This window comes from Zygotorulaspora mrakii, chromosome 5 (assembly GCF_013402915.1).
Source record: "Zygotorulaspora mrakii chromosome 5, complete sequence".
NCBI lineage: Eukaryota > Fungi > Ascomycota > Saccharomycetes > Saccharomycetales > Saccharomycetaceae > Zygotorulaspora > Zygotorulaspora mrakii.
The window spans coordinates 638,201-653,160 of record NC_050723.1 but is presented as its reverse complement, the minus strand read 5'-3'; the positions used below and the strand labels follow the sequence as shown (position 1 = coordinate 653,160).

Below are 14,960 nucleotides of genomic sequence, written 5' to 3'. Positions count from 1 at the left end.
ATCATTTGAATTTTGACTACTTTTTAGGTTTTCTAATCTTCAATTCTTGTTCGTGTTCATTCAATCCGACCCGCAGATTCTCAGCGAGCATTTTGTCATCGTACGCATCCAGTTGATACCATAAATTGTAACCGGAGAGTCGCGTACCAATGTCCATTATAGATTCCATCTCCTTCTGGGTCTTTTCTAAGGAGTCTACGCTGTTTAGTACAATGGGCACAAATTTTCTGTGGATACCTGAAATTTTGACTGTCATCGGAGAATATAGAGGTCTTGGGCAATTTTTTTGTAAATAAATGTTGAATTCGCTCTTTACCCTTGCAATTTCCTCCTCTGTTTTAAATTCCTTGCAAAGCTCTCTCAGTCTCTTAGACTTATATCGCGCTATCTCTTTAATATTGTGTACCATTATCCATGAAATAATGAAATCGCCCGTAGTCTCTACATACTCAATGATTGCATTTTTTGGAAGCATATATCTGGAATGCGTGTATTCTTGATACTCCAAAATCAGTTGCGCTCCTTCAACATACTTTTGCTGAAACGCAGTTAGTTGCATACTTTTATCCTCTTCGTTGAGTTCAGGTGAGAGAGTGCTGACAGGTTTGGTATCTAATTCAGTTTCTTTTTTGACTCTGCGACGGTTTCCTGAGGCAACACGATGTCTCTCTGCTGCTATATCAGCATCTTTTTTGCTTTTCTTCTCCAATTCATCAGTCGTCTCCATTCGTTCATCAGTAGCCGCCTTTGGTTCATTAATTTTCTCTCTTGATTCATCAGTCTTTTCATTGAAAGCTTTGATCTTTTCGTTTGATTTATTGAACTTTTCTTTGGAAGCAGCAATGTTCTCGTTCGATTGCTCAGTATTTTCTGAGCTTTTCTCCACCAAGAGTTTCTTGGGCTGTGCGGAAGACATCGTGTGCTCGGTTGGTTGAACTGTCTTATTAACTGATACTTTTTCTGTGGTACCTTGGCTCCCTTTCGTTGATAATGGAGGGTTCCAGCCTGGTGGCGGCGGTGACTTTTTGGCAATTTCAATGAATTTTTTAAATTCTTCCACTTGGTCAAGCGTTGCATCCCCCTTAGCAACAGAAGCCATTAGAGAGTTCAATTTGGGATCTCTTTGAGCCATCAAGTTTAGATTTGCTATCATCTTTGGATCTGTTACGGATTGAGAATTTGATGAATTTTGTTTGACACGATGCAAAGAAGTGTGCGGCTGTCTATTAGAGCCACTGCTATTTTTTTTAACCTTTTTGTTTTCTTCTTTTTCCTTCCTCAGCTCTTCTTTTCTTTTCAATTTCAGATGTTCTTGCTCCATTTTGGCTTTTGCTTTATTCTCTTTCTGTAGCTGTATCATTTTCTCCCTTTCCTGCTTTCTAAGAAGTTGTTGCTGCTTCTTCTGTTCTATTCTTCTCTTTTTTTCATCCTGCTCCCTCTTCCTTTTCTCCTCTTTCTCCTTCTTCTTCGTATCTTGTTCTTCCTGCCATTTCTGCTCAATTTCATCATTCTTCAGAATGAAGAGCCGTATTGGAAATGTGTGAGGCCCTCCAAACATTATACAATCACACATCTTTTGCATCTTGTCGCGCACTTGCATTATCATTCCCTTTGGTGAGCCATCCGGTTTAGTTGGTGTCGACTCCTTGGGAGGCTTAGCTGTCTTCGTAAAGTATAAGTCAAACATTTCGCCATGAACCCAAGTCTTTCTAGATCTCACTAAGGAGTCATAGAGAACAGCCGAATCCTTCACGGACAAAGGGTGAGTCAAAGCAGAATACTGTGCGCTCTCTAAGCTGCATGGTAAGTCTGCTACTATTTCAAAAGGCCTGCTATTGCCCAAACTTCTAGAGTAGTGGGCACTCTCCTCATCTGATACCACTGAGTCACTGGCATCTTCGTTGTCTTCTCTTCTTCGCTTACGTTGCCTTCTGCCCACTGGCTTTCTTGACGAGCGCGGTACTTCATCTTCGATTGTGTCCGTCTCAGATTTCACTTTCGATCTCAGTACAACTGGCATTTCGAATGGAGGTGCACAAGGCGGTTATGTTACAGTTTCTTGATCCTTTTAACTATTCGACTGTTTTTAATCTTTTTCGATTGCTTGCTAATATGATTGCATTCAAAAAAAGGACTGGGCTCGCCTAGACCAAATCGAAAAACGATCAGATGTCTTTTCAGTTTCTTTGAGGGAAGATTGTCACTCTCGTTCTTAAATCTTTCAGTTTCTTTTAATTCGGGAGCAGTTGACATTGGTTTTTCAACACTCTGCGCTTTAATAATCGCTATACGCATGGGCACTTAAAGCTTGAAATAAATCAATCCACATTTTAATCAAACCGAATCAGCACAAAAAGGTTTTATAATCATTTGATTACCGAGCCATAGAATTTGGAGTACAGATTTCATTTTTTTAATAGAAGTATGGTGTCGACTATGGATCTACATTGCCATGTGCGACGAGATGAGCAAGATTTACGTGTCGATGATCAAGCGGCCAAAACAGTTTCTCATAACAAAAGGCTTAAAATTGGAAACATTGATCATGAGCAATTCCGACCGGGTTCTCTAGTTAAAATGAAGCTTGAGAATTTTGTCACTTACACACTCACTGAATTCAATCTTTCACCATCTTTAAACATGATTATCGGTCCAAATGGATCAGGTAAATCAACGTTTGTCTGTGCAGTATGTTTGGGACTTGCGGGAAAGCCTGAGTATATTGGCCGTAGCAAAAAGGTTTCAGACTATATTAAGAATGGAGAGGACAGTGGAAGTGTTGAGATCACGCTAAAGAACTCACCAATTGTAAAGCAAATCGCTGCAGTAGAGCCTGGGGATGAAGTTATAGTGATAAAACGTATAATGAGCCGACTTAAAACGAAATCCGAATATTTTATCAATGGTATAGGCGTGTCAGAGTCCACCATCAAATCTTTGATCTTGCAACTGAACATCCAATTAGACAATTTGTGTCAGTTTTTATCGCAAGAGAGAGTTGAAGAATTCGCTCGGTTGAAATCAGATAAACTTTTAGTTGAAACAATAAGATCCATCGATTGTGATTTGATTGCTGTCTTGAATCAATCGAAGCAATTCCAGACCCTTCAATTAAATACTCAAAAAGAATTGGAGAACAACAATAAAAGAGTGGATACTCTAAAGGAAAAACGTCAGAAATTGGATGAATCTGTGAGGGCTTTCAAAGAATATGAGAGGAAAAAAAGGGAAATCGAAATTCATGTGCAATTATTACCTTATGTTAAGGTGAAAGATCACAAAGTTAAGTCTCAAGCATATAAGAGAGACTATGAAGAAGCAAAGGCTAACCTTAAGGCACTATTGAAAGAAAAAAAGCCATTTAGCATTGTTCAAAAAGAAGTAGAGAAGAACAGTGATAGTTTGCAAGATAAGATTGATAAAAAAATAGAGGACATGAATCGAGGTAAGGAAAAGTACAAACAAAATGTCGACCAATTGGAACTGATGAGGGAGAATATCGAGAAGAAGAGAAGTCAAAATAAGTATTATCGAGACAGGACGAATATTTTGAAGTCAGAAATTTTGAAGACGAAAACCCGCCTAGAAACAGCTGAGAAGGAGTTATCTCAAATGGAAAGTCCAGACTCAAGCAGGTTGGATGAGATATCTTTTCAGAGAAAAGAGTTAATCAAACGGGAAACAGATATTCGAGATCTTATTATGGAACTTGATAGCAAAGGAACAGCCATAAGCCATGAAGTAGGCACGTTAACGAGACAGATCGAAAATAGGCAAAGGTCCTTACAGGGTAGCGACAGAATAAGTGTTCTTGACCAAAGCAGAGATTTATTGGAAGTTAAAAAGGCAGTTCTTTATATTCGAAGCAGACCCGAGATGGCCAACAAGGTTTTGGAACCTCCCATTATGTCAATTTCTGTCGGCAATCCTAAAATTGCAGCATATTTGGCCCAATGTGTTGACTACAATACATGTAAAGCTTTTACCGTAACAGATTCGGATGCATACGAGAAGTATGCAGATGAGATTTTGCAAAGATTCAAGGTCAATCTCAGGGAACTTTCTAACTACGACTCTAATCAGCCTATTCAAATACCTAGACTACGTGAATTGGGCTTTGAAGATTACCTCTCCAATTTTGTTAGTGGAGATCGTAATGTCATTCAAATGTTATGTCAGTTTAGCAAAATTCATACAATTCCAATATCTCGCCGGGAATTAAGTCCTGCCCAACTCAGTTCATTGACAAGCCCAGATAAAAATGGACGTCTTTTGTTCAAAAGAATGATCCATGGGAACAAGGTTGTTGATATTAAAAGATCACTTTATGGTAGGAAGCAGGTATTCATGGTTGACTCAAATGTCAAGGATACCAACTTTTATCAAGCATCAGTGATCTCAGAGGAACACTTAAAGCGCACAAATTCCGATATATCTCAGCTTCAGTCTCGAATTGAGAATGGAAAGGCTAAATTGGATGGCCTTGCACTGGAAAAAAATCGATACAAACAGAAAGTGTCGAATAATCAAATAGAACAGAATTCCTTGGCCAAAGAAGCTCATTCTTTGAATATGGTTCGTCAAAAATATACTATGAAGAAAAATGAAATTATCCAACTAGATGCCGATATTAAACAGCTTGGAAGTAAGTTGAAAAAGGATGTATCGCATAAAATTCAAGCTGTTGAAGAAGAAATTGCACAATTGATTGCAACTGAGATGGAGGGCATACAAAAGGTTATAGAACTTGCCGAAAAATTGAGCCACTACCAAAGAGAACACATTCTTTCCGAGCTACGTCATTTTGACTCGAAAAATATTGATATGTCCATGAGGGATGTTTTTAGTCATTATTCCCAGCGAGAGAATGAGCTAACTTTGGAGTACAATGAAAAGAAGAGGATTTTGAAAGATACGAGAAAAACGGCTGAATATCGAGAGTGGATACGGCAAATAAACTCATACAGTGACGAAACAAAGGAAAAGCTTAACGAATACGCAGAAGAATACGAGAAATCACATAATTTTAATTTACAGTTCATACAAAGCATGGTTGACAGGTTAGAATCCGAGATTGCGACGGAAAACCATGATGAATCGGCGATCACAATTCTTGAAGAAGTAGAAAGGGAACTTAAGCGTTTGGAGGATATAATACCAACCCAACTTCAAGAACTGAACGAAGTTAAACAAGAATTTCATCGTCACTTTGTTGTATTGGAGCCGAGACTTGATGATATGACCGCCAAAATTTCTGCTCGGTTTTCTCAGCTGTTCAATAACGTGGGAAGCGCAGGCGCTATACAGCTAGACAAACCTCATTTAATCTCAGATTGGAAGCTCGAAATTATGGTTAAGTTTAGAGATAACGCTGTACTGAAAAAATTGGATTCTCACGCACAATCTGGTGGTGAAAGAGCCGTTTCAACTGTCCTGTACATGATTGCCTTACAAGAATTTGCAAATGCACCATTCAGAGTTGTAGACGAGATTAACCAAGGTATGGACTCCCGAAATGAGAGAATTATGCACAAATGCATAGTGGAAAACGCCTGTGCTGAGAACACCTCACAATATTTTTTGATCACACCAAAATTGCTTACTGACTTACATTACGACGAAAATATGAGAATCCACTGCGTTATGGCAGGTCCCTGGATACCCGATCCTGTTGAACGTCCTGAAATGGTCAATTTCGGTCAAACTTCACGATATGTATTCTAAATTACTATATAAAATAACCTTGATCGATTGATACTGTTTTCTCTTGTTTTCCAAATCCTGTATTGGAGTCTATTCATTTCCTTTTCCATGCGTTGTGAGCGGAAAAAAGAGTACATATTTCCACAAGAGTCAAACAATAATCTATCCATGAAAAGCCTTTATGTTGGCTCTTTCGCAAGAATGAAATTGGTGGTGAAAGTCCTCTATTCCACTTCTCTACGACCTAACAAGGGTGCTGGAATTTTGTCTGGTAAGTCCATTCTATCGAAGAAGCCCGTGAAGAATGTTCATCCTGCCGGACCAGTGAGGACAAGGTTTGCACCATCACCAACTGGTATGCTGCATATTGGCTCATTGAGAACCGCATTATACAATTATTTGCTGGCCAAAAATGCAGGTGGGCAGTTTCTTCTTAGATTGGAAGATACTGATCAAAAGAGATTGGTCGAGGGAGCTGAACACAATATATATGAATCTCTACAATGGTGTGGGATAGAGTACGATGAAGGGCCAGGGGTCAGCAGTGGTAAATATGGACCTTACAGGCAAAGTGATAGAACCGACATCTATAGAAGGTATATTGACGGGTTACTTGAGTCAGGACACGCGTATAGATGTTTTTGTTCGAAAAAAAGGTTGGATGATCTTAGAGATTCTGCAAGGCTTCTGCAACCTCCGACAACAGTTAGCTATGACAGACATTGTGCACACCTATCTGAGGAGGAAATTGCTAGAAATTTGAAGGAAAAGTCACCTTTTACTGTAAGAATGAAAGCACCGGATCACTATCCCTTTTTTGAAGATTTATTGCACGGTGAAATAAATATTCAACCTCAGGTTAACAAAAACGACATCAGATACGATGACCCCATACTTGTCAAGTCAGATAATCTGCCTACTTATCATTTTGCCAACGTGATTGATGATCATTTAATGAAGATCACACACGTTATTAGAGGAGAGGAATGGTTGCCATCAACCCAAAAACATATAGCACTTTACAATGCATTAGGATGGACACCACCAAAATTTATCCATATTCCTTTGCTAACATCAACAGATGAAAAAAAGTTGAGTAAAAGAAAAGGTGACTCCTCCGTTTTAAGCATGAAGAAGAAAGGTGTGCTCCCAGAGGCGTTAGTGAACTTCTGTGTTCTTTTTGGCTGGTCTCCTCCAAGGGTATTAGCCTCGGCGAATCACGAATGCTTCTCATTAGCCGATTTCGAAAAAATGTTCAATCTCAACTATCTGACGAAGGGTAACGCTAAAGTAGACGACAAGAAACTATGGTTTTTTAACAAACATTACTTGCAACAGAAATTGAAAAATCCGAGTACGCTTGATAAAATCACGGAGCAGGTTTATTTTCACGCAAAGGAAGAATTCACAGGGGAAGAAGTGACGCACCATAAAATCAAACAGATTTTGGTAAATTGTGGGCAGGCATTGACAACTATCAACGATTTCAATGGCACTTTTTACTTTTTCTTCCGAAAGCCTAACTATCTGGAAAATCCAATCTGCGAAAACTTCATTAAAACGCATGAAAAGCGTGAAATAATATCAATTTTGGAAGCCTTACGTGGGAACATTGATACTTCAAATATTGATGAATTGATCAAGCAAATAGCTAAGGAGAAGGGCTTTGTTAAAAAGACAATATTCGAGTCTTTGAGATTTGCACTAGCAGGATCCCATTCAGGTGCAAAGATGGCCACCCTCATCAACATAATTGGTCCAGATGAGGCCAATACAAGATTATCAGATGCTGTGCGATACTTGGAACAGATAAAAGAGCTTTAGAGACCTGTAAATAAAATACTTATAGATATAATATTGTTTGTCACTATGCTTTACAGTCACATGCTACCGGTGTTCTTCGAGACGCTTCGTGAACATTATGGATCAATTCTGCGAAAAAAGAGTAACAAGGGTACTTAAAAAGAAAGATCTCAAGTTGCAATTTACAGTCCTTTTTATCTGTAGTAATTCGATACCCGCAGATAAATAAACTTTCAGACGCTCAGTTTTGTATCTGATGCCATGTTTGCAGCTATAGCCTCCGGGAACCCTTTACAATTATCTACAGAAGTCCCTAATTCAAATGGATTACAACATACTATTGTGCTTTCATCTACTAAACCAAAATCATACTCTCACATAACCCTTTTCATTTTGCCCAATGTCACATTTCCTGATAATTTCATCGCAACTGTATATTTTAAGCTAACTCCCACGGAGGATTTTCAACTATTTGGATATTTGGGAAACGAAAAACCAAGTGCAATATTCAAAGTGAAGCTACCTACCTCTGGTATTTCCCAGCCGTGGGGAAGCAGTTACGGAGATGGGCTGGGTGAAATAGATATGGATGACAGCGTTGCAGATACGAACATCCCTGGTACTCACAATATATCGGAACTTATCATTGGCATATCTATTGAACCTCGAGATCAAGGAATGCTCAAGATTCAAGAATGGAAGGTACAGCAACAGTCAGCAAAGACAAACAATTCTTCACTGGTATTGTCGAGACCCGGCATGGCCGGGACTATCGGAACTGTTGGCCAATTAGCATCGGCATACCCAAAGTTAACACAGGAACTCGCAGCAAAAATCGTACAGCACGCCTACAACTATTTATCTGGCTTCCTGGATAACGCAGGTAACGTTTCCATCAAGAGATTTGATACATGGTGGGACAAGTTCAAAGCTAGACTGGCGAATGATGGATCATTCCTTGATGAAGTGACAAGTAACTAATTTGTATGTGTACTACTCTATATAACTGTCAGTAATGTGCGAATGACGTAAAATATCCTTTTCTTTTATTTTTTTTAGAGCTCATCATCAAACTGCTTTATTCTCTGTGCCATCGGATTTCCAAAAACTAGGTGTCTGCTCTCTATTAGTCTTTTATCGAAGGAATCCTGTTCTAAATCTCTGTGTTGTAATTCTGTGTTCAAATTTTTTTCTCTGGAATCAGATTGCAGTTCCAGCCAATCCAAAAATTGAGAGCTTATGGTAACCTTAGTTTTTAATTGTTGTTTAATATTGTAAAGACTATTGAAGAACTCACGTATGTGTAATTCATCGACGTCTGAATTCTGTATTGCTGTTTCAAACTCTTTCACCCACCCTTGAATGTCTTGCACCACCGTGTGCAAATCTGAATTGGTATCGCTAATGGCGGCTGATGAAAAAAATCTTGACGCTATTTCTAGCACTTTTTTCTCCAGTTGCTTATCTTTTAAAGCTAACGCTTGCCTCAAAATTTGTATTTCTTCTGGGGTAAAAACGTAGCTGGGTGGTAATAATTCATTTAGGGTAGAGAGATATCTTCTTAATAAGACGTTGACGGAGTCCGCAGAAGTATCACTAGAGATTAGTTCTTCCAATGTATAAAAGATTCTATCTTTGAAATCGGGGTAGTTATCATTGATATAATTCAATGCTGGTGGATTGTTCCTCAGGCAACTATTTATCATTCTAGCACTTAATTCTCTCAGGGATACTGGTAACATAGCATTGAAGCTCATATTTTCTAGCAAATCGAATTCATTGCTGATGATTTTGAAGCCATGCTTGTAATCGTGAGCGAATTCCATTACATCATCTAGCTTTTCCTCTAAAGCAGTAATGTCCATAGTTAACTGTTTCTTCTCGACTTTTGCCAAGATATCCCTAATTGTAGTAAACTCTTTGGTAAATTCATGGCCTTTTTGCAGTTCTTGAGAGTCCAAGGCGTCTTTTGCGATGGGAACAACGTCCAGAGCCTTGTTATCTGCTTCATTACCTGCAGCATGGGCATGCTGACTTGACATCCTTTCAACAAGTTTAGCTTCCTTTAATCCAGATTCTAAATTTATTCTAACGTCTAAACCACCTGGTAACATCTGAGCAGGCTTGATTTCCTTCCATTCGTTTGTTGCTTCGAAAACCTTGGGATAGCACGAAATGTCGTTGCAAATTATACTGTCACCTATGTGTAGATCTGACGTAGCATCCTTAGTAGATGACTGTGAAGAAAGTGTTATTTGTTCTGATAATACCACAGAGAAGAAAAAGGCCAAAATTGCACTCAAACGGATTAATTTCGTCCTCATTGCGATTAAAGTACTCAACGTTTCACCTAATCTGATTCTTTTTATAATTCAAAAAAACGTCAATTTTCGATGTCCCGCTTATAAGCAGATCTCAGCAAATAAAGAACACATAAGCAACAATGCTCGTCCAAATGAAATGTAGAAAAAGTCGTGTCCTTGAGGGAAATGGACATGTAAATTTATCATTTCTATATCTAATGCTATACATGTAAAAAAATGAAGACCTTAGTCATTTGCGGGCAGGTTTTATTTAGTTGCAGATTGCAATGCTTTCAAGATATCTTCCAATAGATCTTGTGAATCTTCAATACCGACAGAAAGTCTGATTAGATCATCATAGACACCGCTTGCTTCTCTTTGCTCCTTTGGAATACCACCATGGGTCATTACGGCAGGAACCTCAACTAATGATTCGATACCACCCAATGATTCGGCCAAAGTGAATAGTCTGGTGGAGGAGGCAAATTTTGAAGCAGCAGCAGAGCCACCGTTAATTCTGAAAGAGATCATACCACCCCCTAAACCGTCACGATGTTGTTTCAATACAACGTCATGATTTGGATGAGTAGATAACCCCGGATAGTTTACGGCTTTGACGGCTGAATGGGTCGATAAAGTTTCTGCAATTTGTTGTGCCGAGAGACAAGCTTGCTTAACTCTCAGATGTAAAGTCTTTAGACCTCTGTGAGCTAACCAACAGTCGAATGGTGATGGAATCGCACCAACGGCATTTTGCAAAAATTGTAGTTTCTCGTAAACCTGTTGATTATTTGTAGCTAATAAACCCATTATGACGTCAGAATGACCATTGATGTATTTTGTGGCGGAGTGCACGACAATATCGACACCAAAGTTCAGAGGGTTAGATAGGTATGGTGATAGGAAAGTATTGTCGACTGCGACTAAAATTTCTGGATTTAGTTTTTTAACGGTCTTGACAACAAGTTCGATGTCTGTAACTTTTAGAGTTGGATTGGTTGGTGATTCAATCCAAACAAGTTTTGTGTTTTCCTTGACCAATTTTGGCAGATCTTCAATCAAGTTATTGGTAAAAGTGGTGTCAACACCATGAGCATTAGCAACTTTAGTGAAATATCTATGAGTACCACCGTAAACGTCACCGATGGAAATTGCATGAGAACCTTGAGGTAATGATTGCAAAACGATGGCAGTTGTTGCGGAACCTGACGAAAATGCCAAACCGTATTTACCATTTTCCAAAGCAGCTAGAGCATCTTCCAAATTTTTTCTATTTGGATTTTGAGATCTAGAATACTCGTATTCACCTAGTGGCTTGGTTGGTTCAGATTGTTTGAAAGTAGTTGACAAACTGATCGGTTCGATAACTGAACCGTGAACATCAATATGAGCACCAGCGTGAATTGCCTTTGTAGCAAATTTATCGGTAGATTGAACGCCCATTATTGCGAGTATACTTGATGATATGCTATTGCTTCACGTCTGAGCTACAATCCTGCTTTGCAATTTCACTACACCTCAATCGTGCTTTATATATATATATATATTTTCCATACATCTCAAGATACACAGCACTGTGGCGCCTGTGCAACAAAAATTTGTCATCAGCCTTGTGTGAATTCCATCACGACCCTACGAGAAGGGAGCAGATGAAAGACAATGTTTCCATACTGCCTGTCCGAGAGGTGTGTGTGCATGAACGCAGACAGCGTAAAACGAAAGCCTGAATGCCACTTGAACCTGCATGGTTACAATTCCACGTGACGCGGGCTAGACATACAAAGGCTTTACTCTATACTAATAATGGTTATAGTTATACTGAAATGATATTGCATTGTATTATATTATATATTGATTTGGTTGATTGATTGGCATTGGCTTATACAAGGCTTAATCGAATAGACCGAAACCCATATCGTCGTCAGACTCTTCGGCTTCTTCTTCGGCAGCAGCTTCTTCGGCAGCACCTTCGGAAGAACCAGCAGCGGCACCAGCGGAACCGGTAGCTGGACCAGCAGCTGGAACGGCAGCCAATTTCTCGTTACCTTCAACGATCAATTCATCGACAGACTTACCTTCCAATGAGGACAACAGAGCGGAGACTTTGTCTTCTTCGGCTTCAATACCAACAGACTCTAGGACGGCCTTGACTTTGTCGGCACTTGGAGTGGCACCACTGGCGTTCAATAACAAATATGCGGCTAAATACTTCATCTTTTCTTGACTTTCGATCTCCTTGTAAAATAAGTAGAGGATGGGTGACGAAATCCAGTCCACAAATCAAATACTGCAGATAACCACTTGTTCGCAAATCTGAAATATCTCGAGTATCGACATGTCTTCATTATCTCACGGTACATGGGATCCAGTACACACTGATGCAAAAAATAGTTTTTTGACGTGATTAGTGACTTTCTTCATTTTTCATCACTTTTTATGGTTCTTTTCGGGCACCAGGCCTAGAAAGAGCCGCACCAGAGGAGCAGTCACAAAAGAGCTTTGGGTGTTGTGAAAAATTTTGGCTGAAATATTTTTCTAAAATAATTATCAGAAAACTTTGCGTCCTTTTCAGAAAGTTGCGTCCCTCTGGGGAACTTTTCTAACGGGTCTGCGAATACCAGGCTCACATGCTGAGCGGCGGAGGCGGCACCGCTGTCCAGACAGCTCTGGTGTAGGCAACAGGGACGCTGGTCCCGAAGGAGTTTAGGCTCAACGCAGACTCGTATGGGATACGCCCACACTCGTCATTCAGAGGGGTGCTCCCTTGAGGCGCTGAATCTGTTTGGATGCCGGTGAGAGACTGTATTGGCAAATGCGAAACAGGAAGTGATAGCGTAGGTTCAGCAAGCGTGTGTGTTGTGGATAATAGTGTATTTTGAAACTGGTGTTCCTCTAGGTGTAGTAAATATAAGATTTCTTGATTCCAACATTGAAGGACTGTACAAGCACAAATAGAAGTAATCATGTCTACCGCTCCAGCCAAGAAGAGATCATTCAGAACCTACTCCTACAGAGGTGTCGATTTGGAACAATTGTTGGAATTGTCCAATGAAGAATTTGTTAAGTTAGCACCAGCAAGAATTAGAAGAAGATTTGCTCGTGGTCTAGGTAGCAAGTCTGAAGGTTTCACCAAGAAATTAAGAGCAGCTAAACTAGCTTGTGAAGAAAATGAAAAACCAGCTGCTGTCAGAACCCACATGAGAAACATGGTTATCTTCCCAGAAATGATCGGTTCCGTCGTTGGTATTTACAATGGTAAGTCTTTCAACCAGGTCGAAATTAGACCAGAAATGGTTGGCCACTACTTGGGTGAATTTTCTATTACCTACACTCCAGTTAGACACGGTAGAGCTGGTGCTACCACTTCTCGTTTCATGCCATTGAAATAAGCTCCTCTTTTAATTAATTACAAGAATAAATCGAATTGAAAATCATTTTTATTAAGGAGATATGTATACATAATTGTGTATGAAAATCAAGAAAAAAAATTTAAAGAAAGGCCATATTTGTAGTGTCATTTTTTCAACAATCTTTGTTATGCTACCTTTGTAATGGTAGTTTTTGTATATCATCAAATACTTCCGAGTCTCTCAATCCACTTAATTCAGGTGCTCCTGGGAATGCATTGTAAAATCTTTTCAGTCCCTCCAAGTCGCTTAATTCATTATTAAGTCTCATTCTATCGACTATTACTTCAAGTTTATCAACAGCAGCATTAGATCGGTAACGAATTTGGATATTTTCGCACTCCAAATCTTCTGGCAATGGCTCTCCCGGATATCTTTGCTGAGCAGGCCCTGCATAGCCTGTTATACAACTTAAGGTTTTACCAGCGATCTTTATTGGAACATGATAATTAACTTCCGGTACACAAATATCCATATCTCTTCTTTCTTTGTTGATATCGTACCACTTTTGTGTTGTATTATTTAATAATTGACTTCTCGTATCATTGACTTGTCGAATAAAGTCTTGATGGATAAAAGTTCGGGTTGCCCTTGTTTCTTTATCGATACATTTCAATTCATATTTCTGTCTTTGGTAGGCCCTGCGTAGTTTATAATCTCGTATTGAAGCGATCTTTTGATAGTAGCTCTGTAATTCGGGGTGCGAACCTTCTCGGCACATTTGTAATTCCATTTGCAGTCTGAGCAACTTATTATCGTACAACTTTTGACGTAATTCAACAAATTTGTACTCAATTTCTGTTATTTCCTTCAATGCATCTAATCGTTGTTGTTCAATTTCAATGGGTGATGGCATGGTTGATAATGGTTTATCGCTTTCTTTTTTTGGTTCTTTTGCGATAACTGCATGATTGGCAGAATCATCTTCGACCTCTGGTAACTCTCGGATTAGCTGTTCCTCTTCGGCATCCGGCTCCTCTTCGGGTTCTTCCTCTGGTTCTGGTTCCTCTTCTGCCTCTTCCTCTTCTGTCTCTTCCTCTTCTGCCTCTTCCTCTTCTGCCTCTTCCTCCTCTACCTCTTCCTCCTCTGTATCTGGTTCAACACTTTCCTTCGCTGCTCTTTCGACATAGTCTTCCGACTTTTTGCTTACACCATTTTCTACCTTCTCGTCTACCACTTCTCCAACCCTTTCTAGTGGTTGTTCGGGGTGCTTCTCGGCAAGGTCAATTGATTGTGTCGGTACTTCTTTCTTGAGTACTCCTGCAGCTTCTTGGTCATCCTCTTCTTCATCACCAGCTTCATTTTCATCCTCATCATCAATGTTTCCATTTTGTTGTACCCCTGCAACGGGATTCTCCAGTTTGACCCTTTTTCTCTCTTCCTCATCATTTTTCTCATCATTTGCTCGTTTCTTGTCCACTTCTCCTGCAGCATCTATTTCACTCAATAAGTCAGCTATGTGGGGATGGTTGGCGTCGAGACCTTGTTGTACTTTGTCGTCACTCATTTTCTCCGTTTCTGCATCACTTGAGACACAGTAATCTGATATATCTAACTTATTCAAATCACTTTCTTGATGTTCGATACTACTTAGTAAGCTTTCCTCGTCTTCTTCTCTTTCACTAGCCTTTACACTTATATCACCGTTTTTCTGAACTCCCTCTATTATTTCACAAGTGAGATTCGTTTCTTTACTCTTTGTTTCTTTGGGCTCCTTTTGATCCATCTGCCAGAAAATAATAAA

The 14,960-nt window shown here is 39.5% G+C and overlaps 9 protein-coding genes across 9 annotated transcripts; 4 read left to right on the top strand and 5 right to left on the bottom strand.

The window, feature by feature from the left end:
- Nucleotides 1-16: 16 nt before the first annotated feature.
- Nucleotides 17-2,020, bottom strand: SWC3 (Swc3p; the record flags this gene model as incomplete). Its single annotated transcript, XM_037289054.1, has 1 exon — nucleotides 17-2,020. The coding sequence occupies one exon, from the start codon at nucleotides 2,018-2,020 to the stop codon at nucleotides 17-19; it is 2,004 nt and encodes a 667-aa protein (XP_037144949.1).
- A 404-nt stretch (nucleotides 2,021-2,424) lies between these two features.
- On the top strand, nucleotides 2,425-5,724 carry SMC5 (DNA repair ATPase SMC5; the record flags this gene model as incomplete). Its single annotated transcript, XM_037289053.1, has 1 exon — nucleotides 2,425-5,724. One exon carries the CDS (start codon nucleotides 2,425-2,427, stop codon nucleotides 5,722-5,724), a length of 3,300 nt encoding a protein of 1,099 aa, XP_037144948.1.
- An 87-nt stretch (nucleotides 5,725-5,811) lies between these two features.
- Nucleotides 5,812-7,527, top strand: MSE1 (glutamate--tRNA ligase MSE1; the record flags this gene model as incomplete). Its single annotated transcript, XM_037289052.1, has 1 exon — nucleotides 5,812-7,527. The coding sequence occupies one exon, from the start codon at nucleotides 5,812-5,814 to the stop codon at nucleotides 7,525-7,527; it is 1,716 nt and encodes a 571-aa protein (XP_037144947.1).
- Nucleotides 7,528-7,767: 240 nt separating this feature from the next.
- On the top strand, nucleotides 7,768-8,487 carry OPI10 (Opi10p; the record flags this gene model as incomplete). The annotated part of the gene is made up of 1 exon (XM_037289051.1): nucleotides 7,768-8,487. One exon carries the CDS (start codon nucleotides 7,768-7,770, stop codon nucleotides 8,485-8,487), a length of 720 nt encoding a protein of 239 aa, XP_037144946.1.
- A 74-nt stretch (nucleotides 8,488-8,561) lies between these two features.
- SIL1 (Sil1p) lies at nucleotides 8,562-9,830 on the bottom strand (the record flags this gene model as incomplete). The annotated part of the gene is made up of 1 exon (XM_037289050.1): nucleotides 8,562-9,830. One exon carries the CDS (start codon nucleotides 9,828-9,830, stop codon nucleotides 8,562-8,564), a length of 1,269 nt encoding a protein of 422 aa, XP_037144945.1.
- Nucleotides 9,831-10,076: 246 nt separating this feature from the next.
- Nucleotides 10,077-11,252, bottom strand: CYS3 (cystathionine gamma-lyase CYS3; the record flags this gene model as incomplete). The annotated part of the gene is made up of 1 exon (XM_037289049.1): nucleotides 10,077-11,252. One exon carries the CDS (start codon nucleotides 11,250-11,252, stop codon nucleotides 10,077-10,079), a length of 1,176 nt encoding a protein of 391 aa, XP_037144944.1.
- A 447-nt stretch (nucleotides 11,253-11,699) lies between these two features.
- RPP2A (ribosomal protein P2 alpha) lies at nucleotides 11,700-12,023 on the bottom strand (the record flags this gene model as incomplete). The annotated part of the gene is made up of 1 exon (XM_037289048.1): nucleotides 11,700-12,023. The coding sequence occupies one exon, from the start codon at nucleotides 12,021-12,023 to the stop codon at nucleotides 11,700-11,702; it is 324 nt and encodes a 107-aa protein (XP_037144943.1).
- A 749-nt stretch (nucleotides 12,024-12,772) lies between these two features.
- Nucleotides 12,773-13,198, top strand: RPS15 (40S ribosomal protein uS19; the record flags this gene model as incomplete). The annotated part of the gene is made up of 1 exon (XM_037289047.1): nucleotides 12,773-13,198. One exon carries the CDS (start codon nucleotides 12,773-12,775, stop codon nucleotides 13,196-13,198), a length of 426 nt encoding a protein of 141 aa, XP_037144942.1.
- A 151-nt stretch (nucleotides 13,199-13,349) lies between these two features.
- On the bottom strand, nucleotides 13,350-14,942 carry DEP1 (Rpd3L histone deacetylase complex subunit DEP1; the record flags this gene model as incomplete). Its single annotated transcript, XM_037289046.1, has 1 exon — nucleotides 13,350-14,942. One exon carries the CDS (start codon nucleotides 14,940-14,942, stop codon nucleotides 13,350-13,352), a length of 1,593 nt encoding a protein of 530 aa, XP_037144941.1.
- Nucleotides 14,943-14,960: the final 18 nt, after the last annotated feature.